The 19,838-nt window shown below is 39.3% G+C and overlaps 1 protein-coding gene across 3 annotated transcripts in view; it reads left to right on the top strand.

Moving 5' to 3' along the window:
• Positions 1 to 19,838, top strand: part of LGR5 (leucine rich repeat containing G protein-coupled receptor 5) — a 130,734-nt gene that overhangs the window by 56,156 nt on the left and 54,740 nt on the right. For 2 of the 3 annotated variants that reach the window (XM_058742035.1, XM_058742034.1), the window contains exons 2-3: positions 258 to 329; positions 16,858 to 16,929. In XM_058742035.1, coding sequence (XP_058598018.1) covers positions 258 to 329; positions 16,858 to 16,929 — 144 coding nt within the window. The remainder of the gene's footprint in view (positions 1 to 257; positions 330 to 16,857; positions 16,930 to 19,838) is intronic. The other variant, XM_058742037.1, reaches the window with a different exon arrangement.

Genomic DNA, 19,838 nt, shown 5'->3' with positions numbered 1-19,838 from the left:
GGCCCACGAATGGGTTTTGAATTCACATAAGCTCTTCCTAGGATCTCTAATTTGATAGAAAGACCAAGGTGGTCTGGGGCGGGGGCGGTGGTGGGGCAGGAATATATTTCAGATGCAAAATAGCGATTTTTTGTTGATCAAAAGAATGAGTTTGGCCATATTGCTTGAAAACATGTGAACTGAGCAGCCGGATTTCCTTGTAGTGGCATTCCTTGTGTGGACACCGCTCCTCACATGCTGTCTGTTTTCCTCTCCAGAGACCTCAGTATGAACAACATCAGTCAACTGCCCCCGAGTCCCCTGCACAGTCTCCGCTTCCTAGAGGAGTTGTAAGTATCGCCGTAGTAGTGATGCGTCCAGTCAACACTGTGCACATTCTTGTGTTTGCCTCTCATACTTACTGTGGGAACCAGATAAAACAAGGCAAAAAAGCTGTCAGCACCAACAATTTTGGCACATGAGGAAACACTTACTTGGGAGGGGAGAAAAAAAAATTGCCTGCGATTCTGGAAATCAACTTATAAAAGAGTTTACCATGACGCTACAACTTTCTAAGGTGAGACTGAGCCAAACAAATTAAAATTTTAAAACAAAGGCTGTTTAAAAGAGCTGGATGTCTCTTTGGAAATAGTTAAGCAGCAGGATATTAAAAGTTTGAATACTCGTTCATGTTTATTAAAATAGCAAGTAAAGCTATAATCAAAACCAAAAACTGCCGCTTGGTTTGGGTTGTGACCGGGAGAATTGGGTCCACATTCCATAGCACCAAAACTTCTTGTCCTAATCACTTTTAATTATTATTTCCTACTTCTTCATTTAGCTTCCCTCAAGGCTTGAACAGAAAAACATGAAATCCACAGAGGACGTCAAACTGGGCTGTCCGAAAGTCACTGTAAAAAAAATAAAAAATTAAAAAGGAGGAAGCTAAAATTAGCTAATGATACACAGAGGAATCTTGATTAGGTCTAGTAATCATTTTCCAGAAGACGAAAAAGAACCGTATAATCCAAAAATCTGCATTTAAAAATTCATTTGATCTTCTTACCCTATTGAGTGATGGAGACTGAGGGAGTGAGGTGCCATCTCAGTCTTGATGAAGAAAGTTTGGCACCATCATTAGAGTAAGTCCTCTGACTGTTGATTAAAGGAATTGTTTAGGCAATGACCTCTTTTGAAAAACTTCCTTTGTAAATCCTAAAGTCAGGGTCCAATCTGGAGAGTAATTTAAATGGTTGATGCACTGCATGATCCGCCGCAGGAAGTGGAAAGAATATTCCATCGTAACCAAATTACGCTATGTCGATTTTTTCCTTTTTCAGGAGGATAATATTCTCACACTTCCCTAAGGCTTTTCTCTTTATTTTTGATGGCCTTATATTTTTGCAAATGCTATTGTTTTACTACTGAAAGTTGAATATATGTCCAGATTGTTTTCCAGAGTTACAGTGGGGAAGCTCAGAAGATGGGATTGTACAGCAAGTTTTTATCATTCAAAGAATGGGTTTTCAATCGGGGTTTTCCAGCTCCTCTTTTCCCGTCTTCTTTTTTCTCTCTGACCATTTCCATTGCTAAAAATTAACCTTGATCAGGGCTGAGACCTTGTCTAGCTTAGTCATGGCTTGTATGTAATAAATAATCAACACATTTTTGGGGTGTTCAGTTGGTTGAGCATCCGACTCTTGATTTGGGCTCAGCTTATGATCTCACAGTGGGATTGAGCCTCGAGTTGGGCTTTGTGCTGAGCTCAGACCCTGCTTGAGATTCTCTCTCCCTTGCTCTCTGCCCCTCCCCCACTCATGCTCACACACACTCTCTCTCTCTCTCAAAATAAATATGTAAAAAAATAAACAATACATTTTTGATGGATGAGTAAATGAATTAATGAACAATGAGAAAGCAAAACATGTAAAAGGAGCTTCTCATACAAGTTAGCTGCCTTAGGAAAAAGATAACAGATGTGGTAGACATTAGCTAATATTTCTAAAGATAACCTTTAGCAAATTTTGATTAGTGTTTTTTCCTCATTTCCATCCTTCTCATCTTCCCTTTCTCACCATAATTAACATACGATGCTTAGTCCTATTTTCCCCTGTATTTCGAAGGTGTGCATTTCCTATGCTTTTCTCTTTAATTTCCTTACACTATGAGATGGCACAAGGCTTCCATTCTGTGTCAACATGCACCTCAACTTTAGACCACAAACTGAATCAATAAATAATTCATTTCCCTAAGGACTTTGTTCAGTAGAATTCCTCCCTCAATGACCAACTCATTCAAAATAACTCCTCATTCTTCATGAGGTGAATGTTAATTCTGTTCCAAGGCCGGTTTCTCAAAAGGTAATTGAGGAAAGTCAGGGGGAAAAAAATAGGGAAGGAACTACCATTTGAAAAAGATATTTTTCTATATTGTCTTATTTTGATATCTGGAAACTCTATTAAGGGTCTTGACTGTGGAATCATGGGATTTCAGAAATAGAGGGACCCTTAAAGGACTATTCATTCTAGTTTTTCATTCTGTCCTGGAATGCCCTCTGTTGAGTTGGCCAACTTGCAGAATGTAAAAGCTAGACCACTTTCTCATATATAATTCTATGTTGTATCTGACTGATGTTTTGAAGACATCATTATTCATTTCGTGGCAAAAGGGGATAGTATTTATAGAACCTGGAGAAATGATCAGCTCTGTTTGGTTTATTCTTTTGTTCCCAAGGCTTATTTTAGGGTGTTGTGTTTAAAACAAAACAAAACATAGCAAAAAAACAAACAAACAAAAAAAAAGCACCCGTTTTGCAGAGTATTGTGATTATGCCTCTGGTATGTTGCTCATAATTTCATTAGATTTAGCTATGTTTAAGTCTGTATTCTCTTCTAGAGTAGAATATCTTCAGAATAATAATGTAATTATAATGACAACAATAGTAGCTTACTCTGTTCAAAATTTTTCCACTGAATCCTCCTAACAACCCCATAAAAGTAGATATTATTGTTATCCCCACTTCGTAGATTAAAAAAAAAAAAGAAAGAAAAAATGAAGTGCAGAGAAAATAAGAAACTTGTCCAAGATCATGAAGTGGTGTCAGGGCTAAAATTCAAACCCACCTTTAAAGCCACACTCAGAAGGTAGAGGAAGCGGTAAGAATTGTATGTGATTTGTGCATTTCTTTTCCCCAGTAGTACCTAGCACAGTGGTTTGCACAAAACTGTTATTTAAATTGAGTTTTGTAATCATAGGTCTGTCATATGGCTGTGTCTGTCTGTGTATATGTGGAGGAATGAAATAGAGAGAGTAGGAGAGAGATCTGCCTGCCCAGCTGGGAGAGATTGGATATTCAGGTTATCAATTCACTACCATCACCGATTATTGGCTATGGAGAAATGTCATCAGAATTTTCAGATGTAGAATTGTCAGAGTATCACCAATTTAGCACTGCTTCATAAGTACAAAACCTTAGTGACTATTTTTATATGTGCCTGCATATGCTTAAACAGCATGTTTATATGGTATTCTACCTGAATCAACAAATGACAACCATGCAGCTGGATACAGACATTTAGATATCTGGGGTGTGTGTGTGTGTGTGTGTGTGTGTGTGTGTATCTTTTGTTATGACAGTAGAGCACTGTTCTAAAAGTATTCCTTCATTCAGTTTATTCAGCTTATCTCTGGCTTTTTCTCTTTATCTATTAAATAAGAAGGTGTTACAGATACTATTAATGATTTTAATAAAACTCTCACCACAAAACTCAATTTTTAAAAATCACTATTGATAAAGGCAAGTAACCACTCTCCCTGTTCACTAATTACCCAACTTATCATTTCCCTAGTTTAATTCATTTAATTATGTTGTGAACTATGTAGACAGCCATGATTCATTCCTCATCTGGAGCTTAGCAAAGGTGTCGCAGTTTAAAACCCTCTAAGAATCAATGAAGCCTTAACGGTACTCCCTGACTCACTGTTTAGAAATATATGTATATTATAACCCCAGAAAAAGTGACTACCTGAGGCAATGATTTAAGAAGAATAAAGGTCCTCACCATTGATGAATTCCTCTCCCTCCTGACGTTCTAGAATGTTTGCTACTTGTGCCACATATTCAAGTCTTATTTATGAATGTTATTTATTTTTTTAACTCTACACAGTGACTGGACATGCAGTGGCCAAACGTCTTATTGTTACAAAGAGAAGGAGAGCCTTCTTCTTTTGGAAAAAAACAAAAACATGGTGTCTGAGTGTGGCAAGGCTGTGCTAGGGAGAAAAGGGCAGGATTTAGAGGCAAAACCCAGGTCTTGTCTCTGCACTACCTGATAATCCACTTGATTTCACTGGGTCTCCGGGGATAATGGCAAGAGCTGCCCCGCCTGTGCTTTGAGATGTTTCTGAGAATTGAATGAAATGATAATGTGAGAACTTTGGTAAGCTCTCATTCACCTGCTGAGCTGTGTTAGTAAAATGAAAACACCTTCAAGAAGAGTCCAACCTCTTTCTTTCCTCTTTCAATAGCCTGACTTTGCAGTAACCCAGGGATCCAGGACTTGGGAAAGAAAAGCTCTTTCAGGGGCGCTTGAGTGGCTCTGTCGGTTAAGCCTCCAACTTCAGCCCAGGTCATGATCTCACAGTTCGTGGGTTTGAGCCCCACGTCAGGCCCTGTACCGACAGCTCAGAGCCTGAAGCCTGCTTCGGATTCCGTGTCTCCCTCTCTCTCTCTGCCCCTCCCCTGCTCACACTCTATCTCTGTCTCTTTCTCTCTCTCTCTCTCTCTCAGAAATGAATAAACATCAAAAAAAAATTTTTAAAAAGAAAACTTTCAAACTCTCAAACACGATCAGTGCAGAATAGTTCTTTCCCAAATTTGAACATCCTGAAAGCTAATTGCACTTCTCTCCAACAGTGTCTCTCTCAGTTCTGTTGATTCAGTTCTATTAGGGACTTATGTTAACGTTTGCTATTTGGACAAATTAAAGATTTGGTACCCAGAGTGTGGTTCAGATGTTAGGAGCTTATGGCAGAGCGTTCCTAATGCTGACATCCACAAGTCCCATTAAACTTAGATTAGTAGTTTGATGAAACCAGAGGGGAAAATGAACTGTTACCATTTTAAACAGTGTGAGCTGAACGCCTTTGTTTCCGAGTAGTATTTTAAAATCTTTCCAGATTCTAATGCTATTGGAATCAAATACTCGATTTAGCCGTCAAGGAAACATGAGAAGCTCTAGGGAGGTCTGTTTTCAAGTTACTATTGTTCCCTGGAACTGCTTGCTCATATTATGGTTGGCCTTGAAGAATCTCTATATAAATAGTAGATACCGATTATTGTAGATGAAATTTGTAATGAGAAATACCACCAGACTTCCTGAAAGCACAATCTACGCTTGATACTTCTACTTCCTCATCATGGGGCTGAAAATAGTGAGAGCTGTTCTGCCTGTCTTTTGAGATTTTTTCCTGAAGATCAAATGAAATAATGATGAGAGAACTTTGGTAAACTCCAATTCACATATTGGATGTGTTAGTAAAATGAAAACACCTTCATGCCCATGAATAATCTTCGTGCCCCTCGGCTTTGTCACAGTGTTCCGTCTCTTGTCTTCATGGATCTGGCAAATGATTAAAAATGCTGCCTCTTTGAAACTCGCTTTCTCTAATGTTACTTCATGGCAATTATTTTGGTTCTCTTCCAAACGTCTATCCATATAGCTAGAGGTTGTGTAGCTATATATGTCTATATATATGTATATATGTATATGTACGTGTATATATGTCTATATATATATTCTTATATATGTCTATATATGTCTTATATATGTCTATATAAGCTAGACATTTAGATATCTGTCCAGAGTTTATAATTCCACACTCTTTTCCCATTTGTTTACTCTATTTCATCACCACATAGTTCAGGTTCTTATTGTCTCTTCTGGATAATTATTAAAACCCATTAACTAACCTCTCCTAATTCTTCCAACAAGTAATGGATGAATCATCATCTCTGGGGACGGAGATATAAAGGCCTCTAGTTGATCTTATCAATATTAAACTGAGAATTATTTCAGACTTTTCCGCCTTTGCATATGCATTAGAATCACCAGAAGCATTTTGAAAGTTTTTTAAGTTTATTTATTTATTTTGAGAGAGAGTGTGCAAGGAAGGGGCAGGGAGAGAGCGAGAGAGAAAGAATCCCAAGCAGGCTCCATGCTCATTGAGGAGGAGCCCGACATAAGACTCCATCTCACAACAGTGAGATCGGACCTGAGCCAAAATCAAGAGTCAGATGCTTAACCAACTGAGCCCCCCAAATGTCCCTCACCTGGAATGTTTTTAAAACTATTAATTACTGGGGCTTATTCCCAGAGATTCTGACTTAATGGGATTCAGTGGGGACTCAGGCATTATTTTTTAAAGCTCTAGAGGTGAGCTGAGACCCACTGGGATGTATGAAGCATCACAGTGCAGGAAGATAGTCAGGGACTCATCAGTTGATTGTGGGGACCTAAAGCAATGTCCAAAGGTGAGAGATGACTCTGAGTAAGGCTATGAGATTAGGTGCCAGAAGACGGGGGAGACACAGTCAGTGAAACGGGAAATTCAAGGGGAACCACTGATATTTTGGAGGCAGGGGATGCCTAGTTCTGGAGAAACAAGGTGTAAGGTGCCAGTGGGACATCCAAATGGGGATGTCATTAACACAGTTGGAATATGAGTCTGGAGCATGATGAGTCTGCTCTAGAAAGAATGACTAAAGAGTTGTTTACAAAAAGGTGATTTTTGAAGCAGACAAGGATCTTGAGAGAATGTGTAGGCTCTGTGTTTCCCGGTGTGGCTCTCTACCCATATTAAAATCATCTGGGCTGCCTCTTTTAAAATGCAGTTTCTTGAATCCTTCCCCTTAGAAATTCTAATTCACTAAATCTGAGTGGGAGCCAGGGGATCTGAATTTTTTGTAGCTTCTCTGGAGATGGCAATGTATACCAAAGTTTGAGCACCACCAGATAGAGAAAAAAGAAAATGTGTGAGGACAGAAACTTGATGAGAATTAAAAGAGGGGCTAACAATAAGAAAGTGAGACCACTAGTCATAGTGGTGAGGAACGATAAGGTTGCACAGGATCTGGAGGGCAATGGAGGAATCTGAATAAGAAGCAGTGAGCACAGTTTCCTTATGGCCTTAACCCCAGTGATGCAGCCATTTGTGTCCTTGTGTTTTTCCTGTTTTAGATTGATTTTTCCTGGCCACCCTAAGCTCCAGATCAAGTAATGGTTAAAAACCAAGTAATGGTTAAAATCTCAAATTTTTAAGCCAAAACGCTATGTTGAACCAAATTCTCTTTTGTAAACTTTTCTATATAAGCATGAGCAAATAACCTGTCTGTGACTCATTTTCCCCTCTGTAAAAGGTGACTAATCATGTTGTTTAATATGGTTTTTATAATAATGAAATAGCACAATGTATATAAAGTACTTCAACACTGCGCCTGGAACTTGCAAATTGTTTAGTAAGAGGTAGGTACTGCTAGCATGCCCCAAAGCACTATACGTGGCATATTGAAAGTACTCAAAGAAATGGCTGAATTTAAATGTGATGTGTAATGAAGAAGGCATATTCCTCAGCTATTTCCGATCTGGCTGTGTGACTGGCCGGCCAACTTGGAATAATTATGCCAGACCTAAAGCCACTGTAGCACAATGGCCAACTGTCTTTAGAGATCAGATCAAATGATCAATCAATAAATATTGATTCAGCATCCCGCTGTGTGCAGGCAATGAGATTATTGGTCTTAGGAATCTATAATCAAATCAGGTAGACTACAAAATAAAAGGTAGAAAATGAACCTTACAGATAGCCTTGTATAGAATATGTCCTATAGGAAAGATGACTGTAGACTGAGGGAATTAAGGGAGGTTTCACAAAAGAGTTAGTATTGTACTCCACTAGTCTGTGGTTAAAGAAACCATAGGGCTCTATGCCCACTGAAGTATTCTCTGTTGCCCTGAAGAGTTCATTTATTCATTCCAGTGGTCTTAGCCTTTGAACCTTGAAATCTGAATATTTTTACCCTATCTAATAATGAAAGCAAAATGGACAGCTCAAAAACACATAGTTTAAAAAAGGAAAGTTTTTTTACTGGATTTGACCAATTGGATATGCTTAATTTACTGGGGGGTGGGAAGGAGACCACATTTTTTTGAAAATCACAACTTCTTGAGGCATATTAGGGAAGACACTTATTTCCTCCAATGGGAAGAAAAACAGTCGATGGAATTTCATACTCCTTACATCCAAGGCTGCCAAATGGGCTTCAGCAAACCTTACCAAAGATGAATGCCAGAGGGTTAAACTCTAAGCATCTGGGCCTTTTCACTGGCGTGGGCATCTCATAAAAGAAAACCCACCATGGTGAGCTTGGTCAATTACAATGATGATGCATTACTGCCAGCAGAGAGAAGATCAGTAGATTACATCTGATTATGAGTTTCATCCTATTTTTGTCAAACTCTTCATATCACCGAGACACTTGGCTCCTTTAAGAATAACCCAAAGCGACACTTATCAATGGAGTGGCTCCCAAAACAGCAAGAGCACTTACTCACTACAGTTGAATCATGAATAACCAATCTGAATTGACTATAATGTTTGTATTCATCACTTTATCTTTTAAAAGTCATTGATTACAATATTATTATGATTCTTCCTAACTTTATTTTAGAAGAATTTCTTCATATGAGAATATTTTGATACATCGTACAGGAATAAGAGACTTCAGAGATTTTATGTTTAAGTGATAGTGTAACTACAATTATTCAGGTGAATCACAACTCAGAAGAGTGAAAAGAAATCCAGAAATAGTAACAGAGTCCCTGGAAATTAATATCATAAAATCACAGAGAAAGAAAATAGTACCAGAAAACTGGAAATCAGCAAGTGTCATCCAGATCTTCAGCATGGGAAGAAGGGGAAACTACTACCATTAAGCCTGATGTTAGCCCTCACCAATTTTCTAGAACAAATTAATTTTGCAAGTAGAGAATGTGTACCATCCAGGTCTCATGTACTTTGTAAAAAAGTTGAAAAATAAAGCAGTAATTTCTCAGAGCCAGTACGAATTTGCTAAGTAGTCAGAAAAATCTTCTTTTAAATCATAAGGGTTATCATATTTAAGTTCATCCTGCCCTGATTGTTTAAGTAGCCCTGCTGTTACAGAGCTTCCATGCACCCTCAGAAAAGACTGGATCACATTTAAATGATATGGGGAAAAGGATGTTTTTCATTTTACGTGAAACCTGTCTGAGCTTTGGTACTTTTACCTACAAAAATGTGGACAATAATAATCTCTGATCTACCTCCTAATATAAAATATGGAAAAGTGCTTCTAAAATGTTAGTGACATAAAAATAAAATAAATTGTTAGTGACATGTCATAAAGGAAGCTTACAATAAACAAGAAGAAAACAGCAAGGTAGAGAGAGGATGAGGGGGAAAGACTGAGGGTAAGCAGGAAACGCACGTGTGTCAGAAAAACAATTTGAGGGCAGATAAAGACCATTGTGAAAAAACTTTATCATTTTAAAACAACAAGTGAAATGAGGCCTAGGAAGGTTAAGAGGCTTTTTTTAAACCTCACAGCACACTAATGGTGAGATGGAAGAAAACTGAAAAGGGAAAGGAAAAAAAAAAAAAACACAAGAATTACAAGGCAAAATATTCTCACAAGAACTGACCCAGGAGGCCTGGTAGAACTTGCCAGGTCCTCTCACTAGCTCTGGAAATGCTCCTCTGCCTTTGGAACTCAGCCCGGGAAGCCCATATTAGACCATGGTTCCTCGCTCGGTAATTTCCCTGAGGCTGTCAATCAGATAGCAAGGTTAAGCCCTCCCACTCCCCATGCACACCCCATTCTATCCACATGCCTGTCCCTCTCCAGGCCAACATCCAGAGATGAGAAATCAGGAGAAGGACCAGATGTGACCTCTGATTGCTTTGCTTTCGTCCTTCTGTTTTTCACAAAATGAAGCTACCCAAAACAACAACAAAAATCCTTTAGATTTCTTAACTTAGGGATTCAAATTACTATAGAGATTAAAAGAAACATACACTCTCAAAGATTTTTTTTAAGTTTTTTTTTTTTTTTTTTTTTTTTGAGAGAGAGAGAGAGGGAGCACAAGCGGAAGAACAGAGAGAGAGGAAGAGAGAGAATTCCAAGCAGGCTCTGCACTTGTCAGTACAGAGCACCAAACACTAGATCATGACCTGAGCCGAAATCAAGAGTTGACCACTTAACTGACTGAACCACCCAGGTGCCCCTCAGAGATATTTTAATTGGTGCTTGAACACCAAAACATCTACTTATTTGACTTACGTGAAGAGGAATGCGTCTATTATTAAAAAACTTGATTTTTTTTCTTTTTATGGCAACTGAGTCAGTGAAACTAACAATAATGGGACAATATGAGTCTTATATATGGAGCAGTATCTTTAGGAATAAACATGTTCTCTATATCATATAAAAAGATATAGAAGTTTTCCTTATTAAGCTGTATCTTATTATAGAAATGAAGATGATGGGAGAGATATTCCCATGAAATAATTTTAGAAACAAGAAAAAAGAATCCAACTCTCAGACAAACGGTATGTGGGTCTCTGGGGTTGGAACATGGTTGCCAGAGATTTGTTAGTTCAAATAGTCACAAGAAAGATTTGTGTGCAGTTCTCGTTATTCAAGTATTCATTGGAAAGCCTTTTTTCCCCTATAGTTAATATTTATTTAATTTTAGAATTACTAAAAACAACCCACATAGTAAAGAAATAAGAGATGGATCCAATGATTTCCTTAAACTGTTGTTTTTGTCAATGAGATAGATCTTCCAGCAGCCCAGCAAATCGTTGATGGCGCATCATAAATTCCTTTGCTTTGGGGCACCTGTGTGGCTCAGTCAGTTGGGTGTCTGGCTTCAGTTCAGGTCATGATCCCACAGTTCATGGGTTCAAGCCCTGCGTCAGGCTCTGTGCTGACAGCTCAGAGCCTGCAGCCTGCTTCGGATTCTGTCTCCCTCCCTCTCTCTCTGCCCCTCCCCTGCTCACATTCTGTCTCTCTGTCTCTCTGTCTCTCAAAGATAAATAAACATTAGAAAGATTTCTTAATAAATAAAATAAATTCCTTTGCTTTAACACAACTCCCCTAATAACACAAGTTCATGGTTCCATGGGTTAGTTCTGAAAGTCCTTGCCCAGAAAAGAAAAACAGTTCATGAGAAGTAAGCTAGACTTCAGGAAACATAACACAAAGTTATTTACCCTAATAATAATTTAAACTAGTAAGATAAATGAATAAAAAGTTTTTACTTTCTCCTTTTCATGTCCAAAGTCAAGGTGTCAGGAACCATCAAAGCTACTCGATGACACTGGACACATTAGCAGCAGTAAGAGTTAAGCATTCATTTGAAAGCTCTGCTCTAGAACTCAGAAACGTACTGTTGACATTATGACTGTAAGCAGGGATAGTTAGGGACTTTTGGGCTGAAATAACCGGTATTAGTCAGCTCAGTGTGATTAGCTAAGTCAAATGTGATCATCAACCAAGCTGAGTCTGTCTTAATTCAACAAGCAACTCTTAGTCGTACACAATTCATTTACTTCAGTATTACATATAGGACTTTGGATAACTAATCAAATGCACATGAGTTAGATGTAAAATATAACCATAAATATAAAATGTTGCTCCTTTTCGCTGCCTACATTTTGTCCTGACCCTAGTAGTTACCAGATTGGCACCAAATCCCACCACGTCCGGCCACCTCTGCCCCTGGAGCACTGCACCAGCACCTCCCACCTGACCTGCTCCAGTGGCCTCCTGCGCTTCTACTCCATTCTCCCCTTTAATAGCTCCCACCGGAAGGACCATTTTAAAACATAGATCTAATCACATCCCCTCTCCTGGTCAGAGTCCTTACCTCGCCTCCATAGGCCTGTGTGAAGTGGCCCGAGACACCTCTCCAACCTCATCCCTGCCATTCTCTCCCTCTCTCATTCCTCTCCAGCCATGCTGGCCTCCTTGCGGTCTCTGGACCACACCAGGCCCACTCCCCCCCTCAGGGCTTTTGCACTACTGCTCCCTTCATGGAGATACCTACAGGTCTCAGACCTCTGCTGAAATGCCCTCTCAGCAGAGAGGTTTCCTTGACCATCTTATCTGAGATAATAGCCCTTCACCCTCCACATTGCTCTCTATCCTGTTGACCTTGATTTTCTTCTCAGGGTATGTTTTGTGTGGTAGTATTCCTTTTTCTTTTTGTTAATAATGGCTCTCTCCAGGGCGCCTGGGTGGCTCAGTCGGTTGAGGGCCGACTTCGTCTCAGGTCATGATCTCACAGTCCGTGAGTTCAAGTCCCACTGTCAGCTGCGCTGACAGCTCAGAGCCTGGAGCCTGCCTTGGATTCTGTGTGTGTCTCTCTCTCTCTGACCCTCCCCTGTTCATGCTTTGTCTCTCTCTGTCTCAAAAATAAATAAATGTTAAAAAAAAATAATAATAATGGCTCTCTCCACATTAGAAAGTAAGCTGCATATATAAAAGCAGAGAGGGAGGCAAACCATAAAAGACTCTTTTTTTTCTTTTAATTTTTTAAATCTTTATTTTTGAGAGAGAGAGAGAGAGAGACAGAGTGCTAGTGGGGGAGGGGCAGAGACAGAGGGAGACACGGAATCCAAAACAGGCTCCAGGCTCTGAACTGTCAGTACAGAGCCTGATCTGGGGCTCAAACCCATGGACTGTGAGATCATGATCTGAGCCAAAGTCGGATGCTTAACCAACTGCGCCACCCAGGTGCCCCATAAGAGACTCTTAAATACAGAGAACAAACGGAGCATTGCTGGCGGGGTCTTGGGTGGGGCAATGGGCTAAAGGGGTGAGAGTTATTAAGGAGGGCACTTGTTGGGATGAGCCCTGGGTGTTATATGTAAGTGATGAATCACTAAATCTTTTCCTGAAATTATTATTACACTTTATGTTAACTAACTTGGATTTAAATTTAAAAGAAGAAGAAGAAGAAGAAGAAGAAGAAGAAGAAGAAGAAGAAGAAGAAAGCAAGTTGCATGAGGTGAGGGGCTTTCCCCATCTAGTGGTCAGTGCTGCATCTCTGTGCCTACAGCAGCGCCAACACAGAGCAGGCCCTCTCTACTTACTGGATCTGAAAAGATTGCTTGAAGGAATGATAAAGTAAATGCCTTCCCACTTTAGCGCAACTGTTAGAAGCACAGCAACACGCAGTGACTGTGATAGTTCAAGTGTGCCAGCTGCAAGCTAATGACACAAGGACAAAAGGGAAATGAAGCAAGAAGAGTGAATGCTAAAGTTTGGAGCAGCTTTGCAAACGTCGTTCCTCAAGACCAGCATCTAGACGAGGTCTCTAGACAGCAGAGGTTTACAAGCCTTGCCAGCTAAATTATCCTTCAGTCATGGACTTGTTTGCAGAGGACAACAAGGGACCATACCGATTCCGTTAATCATCCAAAGTAGACTTCAGGGCTAGGGGACAGCTCCACTCCGTAAAGTCATCCGGGGGCTCAGATTCCTTCTGTCTCTTTTGCTGTTCTTGTTTTGCCTTCTTTGGAGTGCTTTCCACACCAGAATCATTAGTGCTGTCTCGCCAGTACCACTTCTGCAGGAATATCCTGTAATCAACAAAATTGGGGACAAGCAAACTCCTTTCAAGGAGGTGACACAGTAGTTTTCACACATCACTTTTGATCATAGCCAAACTTGGTTGCATTAATTACCATGTTTAGATGCAAGGAAAGTTGGGAAGTGTAGTCTCTGGCTGAGTGACCATACACTCTGCTAAAACTCTGGGTAGAGGGAATGATTCTAGATGGAGGGAACAATGGATACTGGAGATAGTTAATAGTCTCTACTTGAATGGTTAGTTGGACACTACTGGGGCATCCTATTCTGTTTCAGACACTATGCAAGGCACTACAGTGGATACAAAGAGAATTCCTACTTTCAGGGGGTTCCCAGTATTATGTTATTATGTGTGTGACAAGACAGGTGCACACTGTAACACAAGAGAACCAGCAAACCCATAAGAGACGCACAAAGTGCTACCACAGTGGTTCAAAATAGAGAGATTTCCCATCAATTTGGAAAGCTCAGAAATAAAATTACTTTGAGAGACAGGTAGGGAGAATAGGGAGGACATTTTAGATAGGGCAAAGGGCCGGGAGGGAGACAGTGGAGGGCATGTCTAAGAAAAGCAAGCCTGATAGTTTGGTTTAGCTACAGCGTAGAGCACAGATCAAGGAAGTATGGAGAGGAAGCTGGGGACTTTGCATTTCTTTTCATTTGGCACAGGAACTGGTGAAGGGTTTTGAATAGGGCAGGGATATAATCAGAGCTGGCTTTCCAAAGACCATCAGTGGATACAGAATGAGTGAGAGTAGGGAGGGATTCAATGTGGGAGACTAGACGGAAGGCCAGTGTGAAAGTCTGAAGAGGGTTTTGTAGTAAGACAACTTCATAGGAAATAAACAAAACACCTCTGAAACCACCCTGGTTAAATATTAGCTGAATTACATGTTATTGACATACATTTATTGAATGCCTTACTATGCTCTAGACTAGTGGCCTTCAAACTTTTCTGACCATATACAGGAAGCAATCAATTTCTTCCCCCTCAATCCAGTTTCACAAACATATTTCGAAACAAAGGTTTCATAAAATGATACCTTTTTACTAGAGTGGAAAATGCAGTCTGTTGTTTTTCTACTCTTTTTTCTTACTTCTATTCCGAACCAGTAAATTTATTTACAGTTTGAGAAAGTTTCTTTAGGCACCATGAGGAAGACAGGAGGAGCTATCTGAATCTTAACAAAGTTATACTTAAGGAAGGAAAATAGGCACACACATACAAATAAACACAAAACGAGACAAAGAAACCGTAGAGTGTGGGAGCTAGATGGGACCTGAGTAGCTATCTTATCTTAATATTTCATGTAATTAGTGAGAAAATGAAACTAAAAACCTTCTTTAACAGCTCACGGCAAGTTAGTGCTGCAGACCCAAAACAGGCAGAGCTTCTTGGAAGGTCCAAGTCTCTCTTATGTATTTAATTTTTTTTAATTTTTTTAAATGTTTTTATTTATTTTTGAGACAGAGAGAGACAGAGCATGAGCAAGGGAGGGACAGAGAGAGAGAGAGAGACACAGAATCCAAGGCAGGCTCCAGGCTCTGAGCTGTCAGCACAGCTGACAGTGGGACTTGAACTCACGGACCGTGAGATCATGACCTGAGCTGAAGCCAGACACTTAACCAACTGAGCCACCCAGGCGCCCCTAATTTTTTTTTTAATAAATAAAAGTAAGATTATAAAAAGTGTGATATATTTTCATTTTAAGCCAATTCAATTTGAATTGTGCAAATGATGCTGTTTAATAAACATACCAAAAATGCCATTCAGAGGTTCTGTTTATGAGCTAATATTTATTTCAATACTCACAGTTTATTCTCGATCATATGGACCAGCAATGGGAAACTGATGTGAAGTTGTGTGCTGGCTTATTTCGGTCTGGTCAGTGGAACTCAGTGGAAATGAATCCTCTCTCATGTGGAGATAATACCAAAATATAAATTTGAAGCTGTTAAGCCCTTCAGGAATAAGCACTAATCAAATGGGTCGCTCTACCCTTATCCCCCAACTTCCATCTCCATCGAGAAAACATGGGGGTGTCGTGATTCCCAATTTTACCCACCATTCAACAATGTGATCAGCTCCTTAAAAGGTTCTGTGCTCTTCTGAGTCACTGTGTTCTTCTTGGATTTTCCATTTTCTGGAACCATCTAACTCCTGAGGCTATGGCTTTGATGTGACTGCCAAAAAAGTACTAACCAAATGCTTTAGGTAGCATACCTTGTTGATCTTTTTACATATGCTCTCACCTTGACTGTTTCCCACTTAGAAAAATATTATAAACTAAACTTTTTAAATTTTACCAGTTAATGATGTCAAAACTTTCCATTAAATAAACCATATTCATGTCTTTCATACTAAACACTCTTTATTGTTTTTAATTTTTAAGGTATTGCTCAATTAAATCATTAATTAAGCTACTCTACCCTTTTCTTTTTTTTTAAGTTTTTATTTACTTATTTTGAGAGAGAGATATGGGGGGGTGGGTGCACCGCTAGTGGGGGAGGGGCAGAGAGTGAGGAGGAGAGACAAAGAATCCCAAGCAAGCTGTATACTGCCAGCACAGAGCCCGATGTGGGGCTTGCACTCACAAACCAAACCATGAGATCATGACCTGAGCTGAAGTCAAGAGTCAGATGCTTAACCAACAGAGCGACACAAGTGCCCCTACTCTACCCTTTTTAGAGAGTTTGGAAAAAACTGATCGTGATAGTCTGCATTCTTATTTGCCAAATGTAGTAAGAAAATTGGGTATTTTGTGGGATAATTGCAACAGAAATACTGTTATGTTATATTATCTGATTTATTTAGGCTTATAAAGAATTATAAAAATCATGGGACAATCACATTTTGATAGTACAATTTTTGAAGATTACCATATGGTGCTAGTTTTTGTGTAAAATTTTTTAAAGGGGAGAGTTACATATATAGTCCAAGCTGTTAAATGATTTATTGTAAAATAGGTAATTTATCATATTTCTTCGTAGACACTTCTTTTGTCAGCTTTTTTGATTAGAAATTTACAGAAACTTTTCGCAAAATATAGCAAGCCAAGGTTCTTTACAGTTGTTTTTCGGTACTTGTGGTTTGAACAAAATTCTATTGCATTTCTTAACAACTAAATGAATTCATGAAGAGTACTATGCTTACTGTCTCTCTTCTCCCTTGAAACCCACAGACGTCTTTCTGGAAACGCTTTGACGCACATTCCCAAGGGAGCATTCGCTGGCCTTTATAGTCTTAAAGTTCTGTAAGTAAACAGGCTGTTATTTGCTATATTTCTGATTTTAGTGTCAAGTGGATGCTAATTAACTTGTAAAGACTGAATCCCTCTAACAAGCTGTTTAGAACCACAGGATAATTCATTTCAATTAAAGTCTACCTTCATTGGTACCATAGGACAGTATGATACCAGGCTGGATTTGTGTGTGAAAAAAAAGTTCATCTCTCCTGTTCTACTTTAAACTCTAAAATTGCCTCTAAGGAAGCAACTTATCAACTCAAACTTTTAAAAGAGTATTTCCCTTTCCTTTTGTGTAATGAAGTTGGGGACAGTCTCTTGAATCGTCTTGATCACCAGGTGAATAAACCCTTACGATGCTTACATAATGAGATCACAGCCTCAAACCATTTGTGAAGCTTGTCTCCTTACAATGCACCGAATAAGGATCAGCTAAAAAAACTACCAAGTTTATGTTCCACTTGTGAATAGACGTGGAAAAGCCTAGTGCCTAATAGATATACTGAGTAGTTATTTAATTGAGAAATGCTAATTCACTAAGACTTGTAAAAGTGGTTTTCTTAGTATGTAATGTGCAATTTCCCAGTTCATCAGAAAACTCATTATTATTGAGTGCCTCCTTCTTCTAGTACCCATTGCTTAATTTTCTTTCATTTCTTCTGTGTAGGAAAAAAAAAGTCACCTAGGTAGAGAAAATAGGTAATGTAAGTTGAAAGTCATACCAGGAAAATTTTATCTCAGAGACTATCCTGATTTTATTTCCTTTCTTTGAGATGAAAGTTTTAAACTCGAAGAAGGCATTTGATACATTTCTCCATAATGGAAATTGCATTTCATTGACCTGAGGGATCCATAGGCTTTTAGAAAATCAGCTTTATTTAAATTTACTATTTTGTTAAAAATTAAACGTAACAGCAGAACCATCATTTGGTCTGCTTAGGTGGTTGACTTCAGTCCCCCTACGCTTAACTTGTTTTTGCTGTTAGGTAGAAATTTTTTTAATGTTTATTTATTTTTTTGAAAGAGAAAGACAGAGCTTGAGTGGGGGAGGGGCAGAGAGACAGAGGGAGACAGAATCTGAAGCAGGCTCCAGGCTCCGAGCTGTCAGAACAGAGCCTGACACGGGGCTCAACCCACGAACCACGAGAACCTGACCTGACCCAAAGTCGGACGCTTAACCGACTGAGCCACCCAAGTGCCCCTAGGCAGAAATATTTTTAAGTTGCCATACCGCCAAACCCTAATGTGTTCATTCATTGTGTGTGCTAAAATTCTGAGCTGTAGCACCAACTCTTTAATGTACCTATGTCTCTATGAACTCATCAGAATATTTGGAACCATTCAAAATGCATCATAAATAAATCAAGTTTAGATAAGACAACTTAGATGATGTGTTTTCGATGTTTTGAGTTATGTACCACAAAGTATTTTGGATACATGTTAAATAAATTATACTAGAATCCATTATTTTAACTCACTTAACAAAATGTATTTTGGAAGTACTGAGCGAGAGAGAGAGAGCATGTGTATGCATGTGTATGTGTGTGTGTGTGTGTGTGTGTGTCATTGAACAAATTATTGCTAAAAATACAAAGATCAATAAGTATGGCCCTTGCCTTTGAAGAGTTTATAATGTAGTGATAGGTTGTGGGATCAAGATAGTGGGACAAAGCCAAACAAACAGGTCTCCTCTGATTCATCTGAAAAATGTGTCTAGCGACCTGTGCAGGACACTGCATCCAGAAATTGGAAAGCATTTAGTCCAGTCTGATGGTTCAGATTTGGCTTCCTGCAAGAAATGTTTTTCCAAACAGATGATCCAGGAGCTGAATCTTAGCACACCTGCGAAACAACCATAACGTGATCAACTGAGGGGATAAATGCAGAGACACGGAGGCAGGAAGTACCTGGGATGAACAGGCGTCTCTAAGAAGATTGGTACTCAGGCATTTGGGGAAAGATGAAAAGTATCTGCAGAAGAGTGTGGAGAGATAGAAAGGGTCCCGGTCCCAGGGATCCTGTATGTCATGTCAAAAATGCATGAGCATTGTTATGATCTAGGCATGATGAGAAGCCAAGGAAAAGTTATAAGCATGGGAATGGCATTTTCAGACTTGGCAGTGTAGCTAGATCACTGCCCCCGTGAAGAGAAATTTAGAGGAGCAAGACTTCTGCCCAGAATTATATTTGCTCTTCCTTTTGCTTTGCTGACTTAAAGACTAATATTCAATGAGCAAATTCAATCATCAAATGTTTTGAAAGTATTTCATTCAGTAGTAGAACAATGGTTCTCAACTGTGGCCACTCTGCTTGCCCCAGAGTGTTGGAAAACCAACATCTTTGGTTTTCTGGATGATTGGCATGTAGCAAACTGTCCTGTGATGTGCTACTCAGCCCAGTGCATATTGACCAAATTTGAGTCAATAATATATTCATGCATAATAACACTAAAAGGTTTTATAAGAAGTTCTGCATAGGCCTAATAATTTGTACAGGAAAAATTAAATGGAATAAATGTATTCTCGTAAAATCACTGAATAATTCAGTGTATGCATCCTGTCTATTCCAGGTATTGTATGATTTAGTTGAAAACAGTATTAGTGCAGTAGAAGAATTACCTCAACAGCCACAAAATAAATTAAAAATATATAACCGTGGAGGTATAAAACTTCTTCTTAAAAATAATTGCCATTTGAGGCGCCTGGGTGGCTCAGTCGGTTAAGTGTCCGACTTCGGCTCAGATCATGATCTCACAGTCCATGGGTTTGGGCCCCACGTCAGGCTCTGTGCCGACAGCTCAGAGCTTGGAGCCTGCTTCGGATTCTGTGTCTCCCTCTCTCTCTGCCCCTCCCCTGCTTGCTCTCTCTCTCTCTCTCTCTCTCTGTCTCTCTCTCTCTCACTCTCAAAAATAGAATAAA

The sequence above is a fragment of the Neofelis nebulosa genome, chromosome 8 (assembly GCF_028018385.1).
Source record: "Neofelis nebulosa isolate mNeoNeb1 chromosome 8, mNeoNeb1.pri, whole genome shotgun sequence".
Taxonomy (NCBI): Eukaryota; Metazoa; Chordata; class Mammalia; order Carnivora; family Felidae; genus Neofelis; species Neofelis nebulosa.
The sequence above is the reverse complement of the archived record's forward strand: the minus strand, read 5'-3'. Positions and strand labels throughout refer to the sequence as shown.